Consider the following 18058-nt stretch of genomic DNA (forward strand, 5'->3'; position numbering starts at 1 on the left):
AGATTTTATCCCAGACCACCTTAGTGCTGGCAGATTGGGGAATAGATGATATAAAACAGATCCATGATTCCCTTTGACTCTAATGGTGAATGTAACATGCTTTGGCTTGTGCATGTTTAAAAGCTATTAGACTGGCGGTGGTAGGATATTGTCGGAAATTCCCCAGGCTTTGTTTTAAGCCTTTTTTGCTGCTGTGCATTGTGAATTCGACCATTGTTTGGGAAAAGGTGGAAACCAGGTAGATGTTTTCAGAATGGTATTAGCAGCTGCTTGGATGATATTTTCTGTGATATACGTGACTGTATCATTGATGGGCTCCTGACTGACTGCAGTGATGTCAACTCTGCCAGATGTTGGAAGGCATTCCAGTCAGCCTGGAGTAATCTAAAAGGAAGACATCTCCCATTGTGTAAGCAGGTTAACAGAGGGAAGTGATTACTTCCATATGGAATCGCCTCCACTTCCCAAGTGAGTGAAGGTAGTAGAGAAGGGGAGCAGACAGAAAGATCAATGGCAGAAAACATACGGGTAGGCATGTGGAAGGTGTTAGTTCCCACATTTAGAAGGAAAAGGTCACTGATATTGAGCATATGCTCTATGACTGGTCCCCTACCATTAATACTAGCACTACCCCAGAGGTGTTATGCCCATTAAAATCCCAAAGTAGTAATAAAGGGAGAAGCAACTGCATCAAGGTATTTCTGGGGGGGGGGGGAGATATCAGTCCCAGGAGGCAAATAAACAGAGCAGATGGTTAATATAACCATTGTAAGGCAAATTGCAACAGCCTCTATTCTGGTTGTAAGTAGCAAAGGCAGAACTGGGGTCTGGTTGCTCACAAGAATAGCAACTCTTCCACGAGCAGGACCATCTGCAATCCTATCCTTATGAAAAAATTGCAATGTTATACATGGTAGAGTATTCATTTACCTATGGGTAAGTCTCTTGCAGGAAGGCCTTGATGTCATCAGTACTTTGCCGGAATCCACGACAATTCCATTGTAGGAACTAGCCATTATTTTGGCTTGGTGGGTCCATCAGGCAGCTTCCAAGGTGCTAAGGGCTTACTTTTGTCAGTCTTGGATTTAACTCTTTAGGGGAAGCATGGACACTGTTCAGTGTCCATTTCCTCCTCAGCACAGAGTTCCAAGACTGTTTTGTCATGTAGCTCCTTCTCATTAACATTATTTTTTCTTGAGAACTAAGATGTACATCAGGTTTCTTATTCTTTTCTCCAGCAACTTCTTTTCTTAGTGGTGGAGCATTAGGATGTACAGAAATCAAAGTGGCAGCTGATTGGTTCTTCTGTGTGGATTTTATTGAAATTGGCAGATAGTGTGGGATGTTACGGGACTTTGTGAGAGCTCGAAGAACAGGGTATATGACTCCTTTGGTGGAATGGTCATTTTGGTTTGAGTTCCGCTGGAACATCTCCCTGCCACCTGAGCATAGGTTGGTTTATTTGTATTTATAAGGTTTCACTGCCTTTCTTGCCCCCTGACAAAATACATTCAACTCTGCCTTACATTGTTGAATTTCTTTTTCTTCTTTCTACCTCTGGCATGCTTGTGAGTAAGCTGGGTGTTCTCCTTGGCAGTTAATGCACATTGGTTTTGCAGCTGAACATGATGTTGTTTCGTGGTCCTTTGCACCGCATGGAGCACATGCAATGGCTCCATGACAAACCATCTGTGAGTGTCCATATTTCTGGCACTTGAAGTGCCATAAAGGATTTGGGACATACAGATGCACTGGACAGTTAATATAGCCAGCTTTGATATCATTAAGAGATGTTGGTGAATGAAATGTCAAGATGATATTTCTGGTGGGCAAGTTTCCCATCCCTATGCATGAATATACGTTTAACAGCTGTCACTTCTTGGGGTTTTAACTCAGAACAGATTTCCTCTTCAGTCACATCCATAAGGTCGTTCTGCGATGACACCATTGGATGAGTTTAGTGTCTTGTGGGAGGTGACAGTTATGGGCATTCCCCCGATAGATGTAGTACTGAGGAGCTGTTCTGAATGTCTGTCACTTGTGGTTTATACAAGTATGTCTACCAAACGAAGCCATTTGACAGACTTAGGAGAGCCTGCCAACTCTTCCAAACCCTTCTGGATAAAGAAGGGTGACATTTTTCTTATAGGCTTCTCACTAGTTGAGTGAATTATCAGGTATTGTGGTGTTGGACCTGATATGACTTTGGTTTTCTGTCTTTTAGCAGAGGTGACATTATCTGGGTCAACGGTTAAGTTTTCAGTTAAGGACAGGGTTGGGGCCCCAGAAGAAATTAGTTTATCATGATTCATGTAGATTTTTTTTTTGACACCACAGAGCCCAAATGGACACTCACTACCCGGCAAGTAATAAATGTGCTTAGGAGTGGAAAAGCAGGGTTACCCGGACACCTTATCCACACCACTGCCAGTCTGAATCTTGTCCTCAGACCATGAGGGTACAGGCATGGCATTGACAAGGTTGACCCTTGCAGGTGAACCCACTAGTGCCATCCAGGACCATGTGCCTTGTGGAAGCAGGGGCCAATGTGTGTATTGAAGCTGGGTCTCTCAACTACCAGGATCCCCCTTTCAGAGTTTCCATGGGTCGCAGCGCACAGCAAACACACCAGATTCCTATGATGATAACCTGGAACTTAGGCTGTGGGCATTGGACCCAGTGATGCATAGCAGCATCACTGGGAGGTCCCCGCATCACGTACAGGTGCCCATGTCGAAGGGTTTGGTGAAGGGAACAAAAGGATGTTCTTACCTAGAAAGGCTTCAGGCTTCTTGCTGTATCTCAACACCAGCACTTCCAGGAAGATCTGATTAAGGTGTTGAAAGCCATGAATGGATTGAGTAAGCTGAAGTTAATGATATTCTTCCACTTGCTGAGCTACACACACACATGAAGAGGCATAAATTCAAGTTGAGGAAAGATGGTTGTAGGATTGATGTGTGGAAGCTTGTCTTCAGCTAGAAGGTGGTTAATTGTGGGAACCGGTTTCCATCTGTTATTGTGAAAGTGGATGGGTTGAATAAATTCAAGGGAGAACTACATAAATTCTTAGAGGGTAAAGATGGTTGAACTGTTTTTTTTTTGGGAATGGAATACCCCCAGACACCATATCCACACTGCCTGAATCCTGGCGAAGAACATCATAGCATCAGCTTATACAGCTGATGCTATATAAGCTTGCTTTCTTGCATCATTACTACCTACTGCATTAGATACAGTAATACCCCGACTTACGCGAACTCGGAGTTACGCGGTTCTTGATTTTTTCGTTTGGCATCACTGTCGCCCACTATCTTCAAGGTCGTTTTTCATATGCTATCGATATACGGTGCAACGACGGAGAGTGAGAGCGAAAGATGAACAAAATTCAACTTTGCTGCCGCATGAGCTGCACACATATACAAGAATTTGCATTCCAAGTGTCATATTTATACATGTGCATTCGAATTCGTGCTCAACTTTTGTCAGAAATTACATCGTTTTCACGAATAAAAAAACTTTCCAGGCTTTAAGGTTTCCAAAGATCGATTGACAATGATGGTCGGCGGGAATGCAGCTGGTGACTGCAAGTTAAAACCTCTCTTAATATATTGCTCCAAAAACCCAAGATTTTTAAAAAATATATCTAAAATTAGCTTATCAGTGATTTGGAAGTCAAATCATAAAGCTTGGGTGACAGCTTCCGTTTTTGAGGGCTGATTTGGTCACTACTTCATACCCAAAATCGAACGTTATTGCAAGTCTAAACAGATTCCATTTAAATTGATCCTTCTTATTAACAATGCACACGATCACCCTCCTGCCACCCTAATTAATTTCGACCGACATGTGAAAGTTGTGTTTTTGCCTCCAAACACAACCAGCTTGCTTCAACCGATGGACCAGGGAGTCATCAAAACATTCAAGACCTACTACACGAGGCGTTTGCACGTCTGAATGAAGCTATGAGACAAAATAGTGAGATATCTGTTAAAGACTTTTGGAAACAATTCAATGTTTTAGATGCCGTAAGAATCATTGAAGAATCTTGGGATGAAATTCACAAAAAAACATTGAATGGTGTCTGGAAGAAACTTTGTCCATTTTTTTTCAAAAAAGAGACGAAAACAACACCAGAAACTGATCATGTCGCTCATATGATAGAAGAAGTTGTTAATATTGCCAGGCAATTAGATTTGGAAGTCAATGGTGATGATGTCAACGAGCTGTTGGATTCACATAGTGAGGAGCTGACAATGAATGAGCTCATAGAGATGCGTGAGCAAAACGTCACTGAATTATCCGACACTTTCTTCTACAAATCGCTTTCTCATACCCTAAATGACATACCCACCGATTTTCACAGCACTTTCTCTAACAATTGACAATTGACACCATGGTCTCCTGAATTCTGAAACTTATTTTATAACCACCTGGTACTTGGGCTGTGTTAAGGTAACTAAGAGTAAGAATTGGTGCATGTATACTTGCATGTACACTAATGCTAGGAGTACAGTAAATAAATTTGATGAATTTGTAGTGTTGGTCAATACATCAAATGCAGACATTATTGGGAATATCAAAGACATGGACCTAGGTGGTCATATGTATTTAGTGTGGTAAGTGTCAGTTAGCTGCAGTGTTTGTGTTGCCTGACTGGCATCTGACACCTTTGCACACAGAGAGCATCCAGCAGCCAGTCGGATGCTCCCTGCCTCCCATCCCTTGGCACATGGAGGCATGCCAGGTTGTACCACATACTCTAGCTGGCCTCCCTCTGGAGCAGAAGCTAGTGAGGGGCAGTAGGGAAAAAAAAAAAAAAAAAAAGAAACGGAACGCAGTGGGGGAGATAGCTGGAGAAGTTTTAGGTTCGGATGGGGGGGATATAGAGATAGGAAGCTAGAGTAGTAAGTAGATGGCTTCTCCAGAGAGCAGAAACGATAATGATGAAGTAAAAGGAGCCAGGTACCCTGCCCATCTGAAGATGGCTGGCCCAACCAGGGTCAGCAGTTAATAATTATCCCAACTTCATCCCAGCTGAAAATCAGCTAGGGTCAGCATCTAGTTCCTATCTCCATTCAGAAGTTAGCCAGATCCACCAGGAGGAAGGGCTCCCTGGCCATCAAGTCTTTATCAGAAGTCTTCTTTGGTTGTCATGATCCCACCTTGGAAGGAGTCAGCAGGTTGTATTTCTACTTCCAACTGGAGATTAGCATATGATCCCACCAGAGAGAAGGGGCCCTTGCCAGCATGTTTTGAACAGGATGTTGTAATTCCAGTGGAGTTCATCATTATCAGGGAAGTCATAGTAATGAGGGCATCCACTTAAACACCTTATTTCCAAAGTTGTATGCTGAAAAAGTTTGCTTTGTTTCTATTATCCGTGGTTCTTGACCCCTTTGTAGGTTGCCTACTTCCATTTCAAGGGTGAACCTCAGGTCTGTATAATGCGGTCAATCAAACAAAATATGATCTGAAGTCTCTCTCTCTGGTCACATGAGCAGTTTGATGTGGGAGCCAGCCTTAAGTCAAAAAGTTTTGCATTCAGCTGGCCTCGTCTCGTTAATAGGTATGTGGCATGAAATTTTGGTATGAACCATGAAGTTTGTTCTTTGTTAACCTCTGACTTTTGGGATATATGTTTCGGTTGTCTGTCCTTTTGTGGTTGTATTCCAGTATTAAATGTCTAGTTTGTTATTGTTCTGCATTGCATGATGCATCCAGATTCAATGTGATGTCCTGTACTTGGGCTGCGATGCTCTTTCTCAATGTTTTAGATACTGGAAAGTGGTTTCCAGGTGGAGAGATAGCATTCCAGAGTACCTGCAGGGCCAGGGTGGAGACCATCCCACAGGCTCTATAGGCTGTTAGGTACTGTTCTCTGGGCCTGTTGTGTTTGTTTCTTGATTGCATCTTTCTCTGCTCCCCCCCCCCCAGTCCTGCACTCCATACATCAGAGGGACAAAGATGGTGTTATACTATTGCTGGAGTGTTCTTCTCTTCAGTTCCCAGTCTTTCTTTCTGGGGTTCGCTAATTTTCCAACGAATTTTTGTGTATTCTCTTTCAGATGATGTGCATGGGGCACAAAAGAGAGACATTTATCCAGAACCACCCCTAAGTGTTTGTGACTCATTACATATTTTATGGTTTTATTTCTGTATCTTACTGTTGGTGGCCTGATGTGCAAATTACCCTTCAGAAGTATCTATACAGTTTAGGCGAGAGATGAAGTAAGTGGACTTCACTCCATGCAGCTTGATCTTGCAGGATTTTGTTAGCTGTTAGTTTTAGGCATGCTCTGGAGTTGGCATAGATAAGGATGCAATATCATCTGCATAAGCAGTGGTACCTTGACATGATATTCTTTGTGTAACCATGTATCGCATACCATATTCCAACACAGGGGACCAAAGACATCCCCTTGTGACCTCTATTTTTACTGACTGGTGACTTGGTTTTACTGTGAGGCACCTGTCTGCAAAGTAACTGGTCATAATTTTGTAAATGGGATTGGTCACTCTGGCCTTTCTGAACCTCTCCAGCATGCTCTGCCACCACAGGGCATCAAAGGCCTCTTTGAAATCCACAAAGAGGCCAATGAGGTATTTCTCTTCAGTATTTGGCTGCGTCTCCACCAATTTTCTTATTGCATCTTCTACGCTTTTACCTCTGGTAAATTCAAATTGATTGTTCGATTATAGGTTTCTTTGAACATAAGTACTTTGAATGATTAATAGTGATTCTTTGGGCGATTATTTTCTCTAGTATTTTTCCTAGCACCGGCAACAGGGTGATAGGCAGTATGATGCCGGATCCATTACAGTTTGGCAGAGGACAGGATTTTTAACATGGCCCTTTTCCATTGTGGTGTAAATGTTCCTTCTTCCAAGCAGGTGTACAGATTCAGTATTAAGTGAGGTGTTTGACTGTTTTGGTAGATTTCACAGCTTCATTAACCACCTATAAACCACCTATAAAGTGATGGGTGGTTCTGTAGGCTCTCTTTCATGTCTGATATGTTAGATTCTCATTCTAGTTTGTATGTTGCTTTCTGAGCCAACTATGTCATGATGAAGAATATTGTCTAATGTGGTATTGATACTGTCGGTCCAAGTGGTTTCCGTGATGCCAAACTTGAGTACTGTTGAATGGATGTGTCTGGGGTGAAGTTTTTTAAAATTTAGCTTGTAAATTAGCCCACAAGGTTCTCGATTTCCTCTGATGTTTACAAGAGATTCCAATGCTTTCTTTTCATTTTTATAAATTTCCTGGTGGTATGATTTCCTTTTTTCTCTGTATCTGTTTTTCAGGGCTTGTACTGCATTCTGACGTCTGTTCCCATATCGTGGTGCCTTTAGGTAGTCCTTTCTTGCGGACTTTGTTTGCTTTTTAAGATCCATGAAGATTGGTGTCCACCAAGATACACGATATGTCTTCCTTTTCTTTTGGAGATCGCAGTACTACATGCCTGAAGGATAATTTCTTGTACTTTGTTTGTTTCATAGCTAGTAGTTCCTTGATGGTGATTAGTTCTGAAGAGCTGTTTTTGATACACGATTAAGAAGTGAATCAATCTGCCTGTTTGTATCTGTACCTTGTGAAGTCTCCTGGATCTCTCTCTCTCTCTCTCTCTCTCTCTCTCTCTCTCTCTCTCTGTCTCCTTGTTTGCGTTGATTGTGTTATGCTATATGTTATTGAACTGTGGTCACTGGTGAACCAACCAGTTTGAACCTCCTGGTCTGTGATGGTCTGAGCAGTAGTGGGGGTCGCAATGGTCACACCTATATGTGACGTCCCATACAGAAAGGACAAAAGAGGTGGTGTTATGCTCTTAGTTAAGAAGCATATCAAATCTAAGGCAGTTGACATGGGTGGCCAAAGCAATGTTGAGTCAGATTTTTGTGAAATAAGCTCAAGGATAACAAAAATGAGAACAGGAGTGTGCTATAGGCCTAATAACTGCGATGAGTACAACAAACATCTTTACAGAAAAATAGGGTGGGCCAGTATAACAGAACATCTTATAATGGGGCAGTTTAACTTTCCAGATATTGACAGGAAATTGTGGGTTGGTCACTCGCAGACTAGCAAGACTTTTGTGGATTTACTGTATAACTACTTTGTAAAGAAGTATGTTACAGAGACAACAAGGAGTAATACTCAATCTGATTATCAGCAGCGATTATTCATGCATTTCAAGAATCTGCAAATAAAGGAACCACTAGGTGGCAGTGATCAGTGTACTGAATTGGGATTTACTTAAAGATGTAACTTTCATCAAGGGTAAAGGGATAGGTTTTTGCTTTCGTAAAGGTGATTACAGTGGTCTCAGACAGTTTTTAAATTCTGTACAGTGGGACCAACTGATGATATTACCATCACAAATTCTAAATGGGAAGTATTCAGGGAAGTGCTGAAAGAAGCTACTAGACTTTTCATACCAAGTAAGATATACTGTTCAAGGCATAGGACTAAATCAATGTGAGATTAACTGATGAGACTTGTGGCAGAGAAGAATAATGCACAGGATGCATATAAATTATCAGTGACACAGAAGCCTATGGTGGATATCAGTTAGTCAGTAATCAAACCACGGGGGAGGTTAGGCAAGTGAAGGCAGATTACAAAAAACATTTGGTGAAGGATGCAAAGAAAAACAGCAAAGACTTCTTTACTTATGTAAACTCAAGAAGGAAGGGGATGAATCAGATTGGTCCACTTGATATTGATGGTTCGACTGTTGAAGATCCTGCACACATTGCTGACAAACTGAATGAGTATTTTGCATCTACGTTCACACATGAGGAATTCTTTAGGGAAGGGGATGCCAGTTTATCAAACTCTAGTAGATAGCTAATTGATTTTGTAATAACTGAGATGAAAGGTAAAGAGGTATTGTTGATGTTAATATAAGAAAGGCACTTGCAGTGAATGGGATCTATTCAGTTATATTAAGGAAGGCAGCAAAGGAAGTAAGCAAACCCATAATTATAACAGCATCCTTGGATTCAGGGTAGGTCCCCAAACACATTACACCATGTAATTACAGACCTGTTAGTTCCAGGGAAAATATTGGAGTTATTAAAAGAAGTAATGCAGGATCATTTAGATAAGACTGCAATTATACTTCAGACACAGCATGGGTTTCTTAAGGGGAAATCTTGCCTGACCAATTTGATTGGATACTACGATGTGGTCACAAAGGAATTGGATGCCAAAAATAATTTTGATATCTAATACTTGGGATTAATAATATAACTGGGATCTATCCAGTTATATTAAAGGAGGCAGCAAAGGAAGTAAGCAAGCCCCTAGCCATAATTATGAGAGCTTCTTTGGACTCAGGGGAGGTACCCATAGACTGGAGATGTGCAAATGTAACCCCAATTCACAAAGGAGGATCAAAGGCTGACACAAGTAATTATAGACCTGTTAGTTTAACTTCTGTTCCAGGTAAATTAATGGAGGCACTGGTTAAAGAAGCACTGCAGGATCATCTAGACAAGAATTCAGTTATAGCTCAGACGCAGCATGGTTTTGTTAAGGGCACGTCTTGCCTGACCAATTTGATTGGATACTATGATGTAGTCACAAAAGAACTGGATGCAGGGAATAACTTTGATATTATATATTTGGATCTTAGAAAGGCTTTTGATACTGTTGCACATGGAAGACTGCTGCACAAATTGGAGCAGTGTGGCATTGGAGGCAAATTGCTGCTATGGATAAGGGGATGGTTGAGTGGCAGAAGACAGAGAGTGGTAATCAATGGACACTGCTCAACGTGGACTAATGTTATTAGTGGAGTTCCTCAGGGTTCAGTGTTGAGTCCGTTGTTGTTTTCGGTGTTTATGAATGATATTGATGATGGGATATCAAGTTTAATGTCCAAGTTTGCAGATGATACAAAGGTTGGCAGGGTTGTTAAGGACACTACTGATGCTATGCTGCTGCAACAGGATCTGGAAAGGTTGAACAGATGGGCTGAGAGGTGGCAAATGAAGTTTAACATTGACAAATGTAAAGTACTACATATGGGAAACAGTAACCCCAGAGCAACGTATCAACTCTGCGGTACTACACTGACAGTGGTGGAGAATGAAAAGGACCTGGGGATAATTGTGCAGGCAGATATGAAGTTCTCTGAGCAGTGCAGACGAGCTGCAAGAGTAGCTCATGGTGTCTTGTCAATGATAAAGAGGAATTTTTCTAGCAGGGATAAGGAGGTGATTATTCCCTTGTATAAGGCAATGGTTAGGCCACATCTTGAGTACTGTATACAGGTTTGGAGGCCTCATTTCAGGAAGGATGTGGAGCTGCTGGAACGGGTACAGAGAAGGGCAACAAGATTAGTGAATGGAACAAAGGGTTGCTCTTACGAAGAAAGGCTTAAGTTTTGCAAATTACAGAGTCTGGAGACTAGGCACCGGAGAGGTGATCTGATAGAGGTGTATAAGGCTTTGAATGGTTTGAGCATGCTCAATGCCAATGGGATTCTTCATCTTGCTCAGAATAATCAGCTCAGAGGGCATAAATTCAAATTGAGGAAGGACGGATGTCGGATAGATGTGCGGAAATTTGCCTTTGGCCAGCGGGTGGTTGGTTGGTGGAACTGACTTCCATCACTTGTTGTTGAAGTTGATAGCCTAAACAAATTTAAAGCTCAACTGGACAGGTATTTCGAACGAACGGAGGGGTGAAATGGGAGTGGTGTGTGTTTTTTTTTTTTTTTTTTGGCTGATGCTGAATAAGCTTGCTTTCTTGCATCATATGCCTCTACTAATGCTAATGCTAATACTTACATTTCAGGAAAGCTTTTGATATTGCTGCACATAAAAGACTATGGTACAAATTGAAGCAGTGTGGCATTAAGGGCAAGTTGCTTATATGGATACAGGGATGGTTTACTAGGAGAGGATAGAGTGGTAATCAATGGACATTGCTATTCATGGACTAATGTTATTAGTGGAGTCCTGCAGGGTCCATCATTGCTTTCTATACTTATCAATGATACTGATGAAGATATATCAGGTTTAATGTTCAAGTGTGCGTATGATACAAAGGTTAGCAGGGTGGTAATTGACAGTAATGACAGTATGCTGCTGCAACAAGACCTAGAAAAGTTAAGACAGATGGGCTGCAAAACAACTGAAGTTTAACACTGACAAATGCAAAGTACTGCATATGGGTAGCAGTAACTCCAAAGTAACGTACCAGATATGAAGTTCTCTGAGCAGTGCAGACAGGCTGCCAGGACAGTGCATGAGTTTTTTTTAAATGACACAAAGGAATTTTCCTGATATACACGGGGTCTTCTTATCAAGAAAAGCTTTGGTTCTGCAAATTGAAGAACATGGAGATAAGGCACCTGTGAGTTGGTGATCTGATTGAGGTGTTCAAAGCTTGAATGGATTTCCATCAAGGTTGAGCTAGCTCAATGTTGATGGAATTCTTCCTCTTGCTCAGACCACATCCACGAGGGAGCACAAACTGAAATTACAGAATATATTTGCCTTTCGACAGGAGGTGATTGATTACTGGAAATCAAACTTCTGTCTGTTGTTGTTGAAGTTGATGGCTTAAATAAATTCAAGGAAGAACTAGACAAATTATTGGAGGCAATGAATAGGGGAAATGGGAGGTGTCGGGTGTTTTTTTTTTTTTTTTTTTTGGTGTATAAGATTGCTTCCTTGCATCATTTGCTAATGTTAATGTTATTAGTTTGGCATATATTCACCAACAGAGGCCATCTTCTGGTTGACGAGAAAGATGTTTTGAAGCCAATAAGCTTTGAAACAGTTGTAAGGATGTAGTAGATTTAAATGCATAGCAACTTTTCCTGTTTAGGTTATGTTGCATAATTTAGAAAGATATTAACAACTTAGGCAGAACTGTGGACAGTGTTATTTGTCTTTATGTTGAACATAAGCTTAAGCTTTTGTTCTTAAGCTGAAGCTCTGAGTTCTTGGTGTTAATCTTTTGAAGAAGCAGACAGTTCCACGTGATTGAGTACCTAAGGCAATAATGTGCCTCAATTTTCCATGCAACAAATATTAAGAATATCAACAAATATCATTTGAACAGTAAAGACAAAGTTACAGTGTATACTGTAAGCAAAAAATTAACTTACTTCCAATATTTTTTTAATCTTTCTGGAGTTCTTGATTGATCGGGATGCAGCAATAATACCATGCACTTGCTAAAATGCAGTAGAAGGATATTTTATGTTAGAATCGTATAGAAACCATAATATACTGTGTATTGCACTTCATTTTTATACAGATTACAAATTAAATTAAACTGAACAAAGTTAAACAAGAAGGCCATTTTTAAACCTTAAAGAATTTTACACATGCTGTGCATATTTATTGTGGTATCTTACTTAGAAACTGCTAATCTGGTTTTTGCTATGGATTTATGACAGTTTATACTGCTAATACTATTCCACTGCATTGTTCAAAAATTCTCTTTAAAAATAACCTCATTATATCAAATGTTAACAAAAAAATCTGTTTAGTATTTCTTGTGTGCAAAGCACACATGTGAATATATGTGGTGAGAAGCACAAATCTGTGAATTTATAATAAATTTATTCACCATTCCTCCTAGTCTAAACAAGTCCAGCTTTCCATTACGTACCATTATGATAAACTGCCTGAATAGGCAGTTAATAGGCATGCTTTTCCAGTGTTCTCCCCAGTACCTATCACATGGTTGCACTGCCCAGCTAAAATTTAAGCGATTCTTGCGGTACCGTATGGTACTGCTCACTGATCTTGATCAATATTAATTCAAACATACTATGTGATAGAGGTCAATGCAACAGGAGCATATAATGTTAAATTATGCAATTAATTTTTGCTCTGGATCGCTTAAGTCACATTTATAAATAACAGAAAATTTTATAATATTGCAAAGTATTACACTTCCCCATCCGGCTATTCATAATGCCACCCAGCTGGCAAAATTTTCTGGGGCGAACACTGCTTTTCACTTCTGTTTAGAAGACTTTTCTTTGTGTTGTAAAAGTGGAGGCATTTGCATATGCACATGACTATGCATGAATTCTCATATGTAGAAATCATTATATCAGATGTTAAAATATGTTGTTTTAACATCTAATAACTAAATATCTATTTTGGAAACAAGTTATAAACATATATGTGATTTAAATGGCATGTTTACATAGGGTTCCTAATATAGATAAAAATTATTCTCATTTTACACTGTGAATAATTCAAGTTTACTAAAAGTTTATTGGCCAAACTGCTAGCACCAGTAACTTCATTAATTTGAGCTTTGCAAAAGTGGGTTTCAGCAAATTTTAATGGCCCTTCTTTTCAACTGTTCAAAATTTGCATTAGTGTTTCCACCATTCATAATATGCCAACAAGATCAACTAGTTGCCCTCCACTGGTATATCAAATCACAAAGGAAAGAGAAGGATGGGTAGGAGAGAGAGGGAGGGAAGAAGGAAGGGAGAATTAAATAAATATTTGGTGTTTTGGTGGATGAAATGAACGTATAAGGAAATGTTGATCCTATAGAAGAAATTAAATCAGGAGCCTCATTATATGGCCAAGTCAATAGTGGAGGCTACTCCCACATATCTGGCTTTGGGGATAGATTGCCATTGACAGCAGGCAGCAGCAGCAGCAGTCCTGTATGAGACTGTAAGAGTGATTCAACTGCTATGAGAAATTGTAGAAAAGAAGCATCATAAATTGTAGTGGCAGACGTTTCAGAGAAAGTTTCTGCAAGTGCGTTAGCTATTTCTTGTGGTGAAGATATTTCTTGTCTATTCTTGGTTAAGATTGGAACAGAAACCAGTAGATATTTTCCATTTAGTTGTCAAATTTTTTTCCAAATAATAGACTGCTAGTATCCTTTGTGATAGAGGAGGCAAACTGCATCCATGATTCTTTTTTTGGCTTTTCTTCTAATTTGTCATGCTTTTGGCTTAAGCCTTTTAAACTGAATTAGATTGTCTGTGGTTGGAAACTTACGGAACAGATTCCAGGCTTTATTTCTTTCCCTTTTTGCTATGGTACAAGCATCATTCCACCAGTGTTTTAGGTTTCTGTGTTTGAAAGCAGAAGACTGTGGTATTGATTCAGAAGCTGCTGCTAGTATTTGTTTAGTAATGTGCTCAGTTCAGTTACATCATCAATGGGTGCTAGTCGTATCAACTGGCTATCAAAGAAGATGGAGGCAGAATACTTTACCCAATCTGCTTTAGAGAATTTCCATATTATCCATTGATCAGGGCATGGTGTTTGTGTTGTTTGAATTCTGCATATAATTGGGAAATGATCACTGTTGTCTAGATCATTTAAAACTGTCCAATCTATAATGGGAACAAATAGTTAAGTCAATTGCTGACATAGATCCCGTGGAGAGATGAGTGTAGGTGATATGACCAGTGTTCAGCAGTGTTAGATTCAGTTAGTCTATGAGCTTTTCTATCAGTGACCTATATTATCCATGTGAGCAGATCCCCATAGTGGATGATATGCATTTAAGTCACCAAGAAGACAAAAAGGAGATGGTATTGGTTTTATAAGATCGAATTCTTTAAATCTGTAGATATTTGATGTCACAAAGCAAGGCCATCACAACCTTTGATATGGAAGCTTGAAAATGTTCAAGGAGACTAAGAATGTGAATGTTGTGAGTCATGTTTGGAATATGTGGCTAGGGTACATTTACAACAGGTTAGGAAGAGACTTACATAACAAAAAGTATGCATACAGCAAATTTTCTCACCATACCAATAAAAAAAAAAAAAACCAAAGCCCTTAGGGCTATACTAGATAAGCGATTAAAGTGCGGGCATCAGCTTGCAGTGTGAACGCCTCCAAAACAGCAAACTACATATAGTGTTTCTAAAGTTGCATTGGTTACCACCAGCAACTCATTTTCAAGATGAATGTTGTTCAAGTTGGATATTGCACATTTATGTATATGACAGATGGCAAGTAGAAAGAGAAAAAAAGATGATGGTGGATTCATCCAGCAAATTCAAATAAGTTAAAACCAGGAAAGTTTCCTGAGAAGTTTTTTTGATTTTACAGAATGTCCATACAGAGTTTTGATGAACTTTAATGTTAATTAGTGAAAAAATCTCCTTCCACACCCTACCACATCCATGTTTACATCTATATTTTGTGCTGCACTGACAGGCTAACTAAAATATTTCTGAAAGGTTGTTTTCTTTGTTTGTAAAATTACTTTATTTCTACCCACTATTCTTATTCAGAAATTAAGGTATTTGTAGGGCCTGGTATCTTACAGATTTACTTTTGGTATTTCCAAATGGAATATTGACAAGTACTTTCCTACCATTTGAAGCAGAAAACATTCTCCACTACTCACACTGTAATCGATTACGTTCTGTGCAATAAAGGATCAGTATTGTTTGATTTTGCGAATGTCCATGCAAAGTTCTTTCGACATCAGTTTTCAAAGTTTATAACGCAGCTATCAATAGAAATATTTTCTTGAAATTTCGTTAGAAGATGAAATATACATCCAGAAAATGTGCTGTACCGATATTGTTCCCTAAAAACAATTACAATAAAGCAGGTTTTTTTTTTATTATCAAATGTGCATTGTAGTGTTACCAGTTTTTCAACAGTTTTTCCCATTTCCAGTGTGGCTTCCAACTGGTGAATTTCCTTGATTTTGTGTAAGTAGATGCAATACACATTGAAGAAAGAAAGTATGATCTTTTTGTTTTTCAAAAGCAATCTATTGCAATTATTTTGGTTATGTTTTGTATGCCAAGAAAGAGCTGCATGAATTTTTTTGCTGTATCATGCTGGCAATGATGCTGTACTTACAGCTTACTGCTTCCTTTAATTTTTTCACAATACTTTTCAAAAAAAGAGAGAGAGAGAGAGAGAGAGAGAGAGAGAGAGAGAGAGAGAGAAAGAGAGAGAGAGAAAGAGAGAGAGAGATGTTATAAAATTATTTCACATACAGAAAGACACCGAAGTTATGCTTGAACCAAAAGGTTCAAAATTCATTTTGGAAGAAGAAAGAGACTACATATGATTATTTTCCAACACTTTGTGCTTTTATTTCTTTTTTGGGGTAGTCTTTTAATGCCATGTTGTACAAGGCAGGCCTCCTTTCCACCTCACAAATAAACTTCTCTGTGTCAAACATCATCCACCCCAAAGTAAAAAAAAGTAAAAGTAAAGTGCAGCCATTATCAACCTACTGCAGGATGGAAGCCTCCTCAACAATTCATGCTGAGGGAAACGGACCATAATCTGCCACGCTGGTCCAGTGCAGGTTGGCAGATCGACCGTATTCAGCAGTCAGGGGCTTGAACCCCAGTCTACTCAAAGAGCGTGTGCTACTGCACTCCTGCTCCTGACCACTCGGCTACGGAGGCCTTCCACCCCAAAGTATAACAAACAAACGAATGAAAGTTTACAGGGAGAATTTCTCCACAGGCAATAGAAAAGTCAAGTTGCTGGCTTTCGCAATGCCTCCGACAGTTTTAGTAGGCACTGAGCGGCATCTAACGTTGTCCAACGCGCCATTTGTACTGCCCATCTAATCTGCATTGCTTTTCCCTCTGCTTCTTGTAAAACTTGGTGTTTGAAGGCACTTTAAGCGCTCATCTAGTATAGCATTTACTGTGGATGATTACTAGAAAAAAGTGAATGTTAGACTAGACTTTCTTCTCCAATGATGCCTGGTTTCATCTGACTCTGTAAGTACATTCTCAGAATGGTCTATGGCGCATGGAAAATCCATGCAGCAGAAACATTTGTGTGAAATGATCTGAGACAGAATTGTTAGGTCTAGTTAATTCCATAGTCCAAATTTTGTTTCGTAGTGTTGGGTATTTGATGGTCATTTCTGTTCTTTAGTTAACTTCACAAATTTTTTATTTTTTAAAAATTTGATTTATATAACATTTTGTAAATTTATCCACAAATATTTCTTAACCATAACTATGGTTAACAAGCCAACCAAAAATAGAATGGCACATTATTTAGACTGGAAATGCTGTGGACAATTCCCTTCTGAGTTAGAGCACTTACTGCTTATTCAGGCTGTGCTACACAGTGTGGCAACTGGAAAAAGGGATTGATGCTAGAAAAAAATAATGATCCCATGTATGAGTAAACAAACCTTGGTTAATTTAGAGTAATTTCCTCCCGCATCCACACATAGCATACAATGATTATGAGGGGACTGCAATGACTGGTGGAAGGCCGTGAGTGTATACTATTAAATTTTTTTGTCCCAGCTCTGAATCGTGTCAAAGTCATGAAAATAATAGCCTTGCAGTAATGCCTTGAGCTTCAGGAACAAAAAGAAGTTGCACGGGGCTAAGTTTGGTGGATATGGTAGGCGCGACAGTACACAGACTTTTTTGCTAGCCAAACACTCCTGAACAATGACAGCCTTGTGGCTTGACACATTGTCATGCAAGAGGAACTAACTGCAGGTCTTCTCCATACTGAGGTTGCATATGATGGATTCTCTACAACTAATGTTTCAAACCTCCAGATAATATGCAGCAGCAATATTTTGGCCAATAGCCATGAACTCTTTGTGCACAATTCCCTTGCCCTCCTAGAAAATGATGAGCATGGTTTAATTTTTCATCTTTCTTGACAAACTTTTTTGGCTTTGGGAGGGGTTACCAACTTCCACTCCACACTGTCGCTTCGTTGCAGAGTCATACTGAAAACACCACATCTTGTCATCTGTAAAAATCGAATTCAAGAAGTTGGATTTGCTTTCAGTGACCTCAATGAGTTCTATGCAGTGCTCAACTTGCACCTGTCGTTGACCATCTGTTAACAAATGTGGAACAAACTGCACATAGACCTTTGTTTTATTCAAATCTCAGGTTATTATTTGTTGAATGGTTTCTTATTAATGCACAGATCTCTGAAATCATTTGGAGCATTGCACATTGTCATTAATAATGATTTCTCCACACATTTTCAATCAACTCTGGCATTCGAACCATTTTTGCTGGGCCTGGATGTATGTCATTTTCCAGTGATTCTCTTCCATGGGCAAAAC

At 39.6% G+C, this 18058-nt stretch overlaps 1 protein-coding gene across 1 annotated transcript in view; it reads right to left on the reverse strand.

Annotated features, from left to right (window-relative positions):
* The window catches only part of Frl (formin-like protein), a 708708-nt gene that overhangs the window by 241992 nt on the left and 448658 nt on the right, over nucleotides 1-18058 (reverse strand). Inside the window, exon 19 of the mRNA XM_090382384.1 lies at nucleotides 12132-12200. Within this exon, the coding sequence (XP_090238510.1) occupies nucleotides 12132-12200 (69 nt within the window). The remainder of the gene's footprint in view (nucleotides 1-12131; nucleotides 12201-18058) is intronic.

The sequence above is a fragment of the Mastigoproctus giganteus genome, chromosome 1, assembly GCF_048544385.1.
Source record: "Mastigoproctus giganteus isolate SK-2022 chromosome 1, ASM4854438v1, whole genome shotgun sequence".
Lineage (NCBI taxonomy): Eukaryota > Metazoa > Arthropoda > Arachnida > Uropygi > Thelyphonidae > Mastigoproctus > Mastigoproctus giganteus.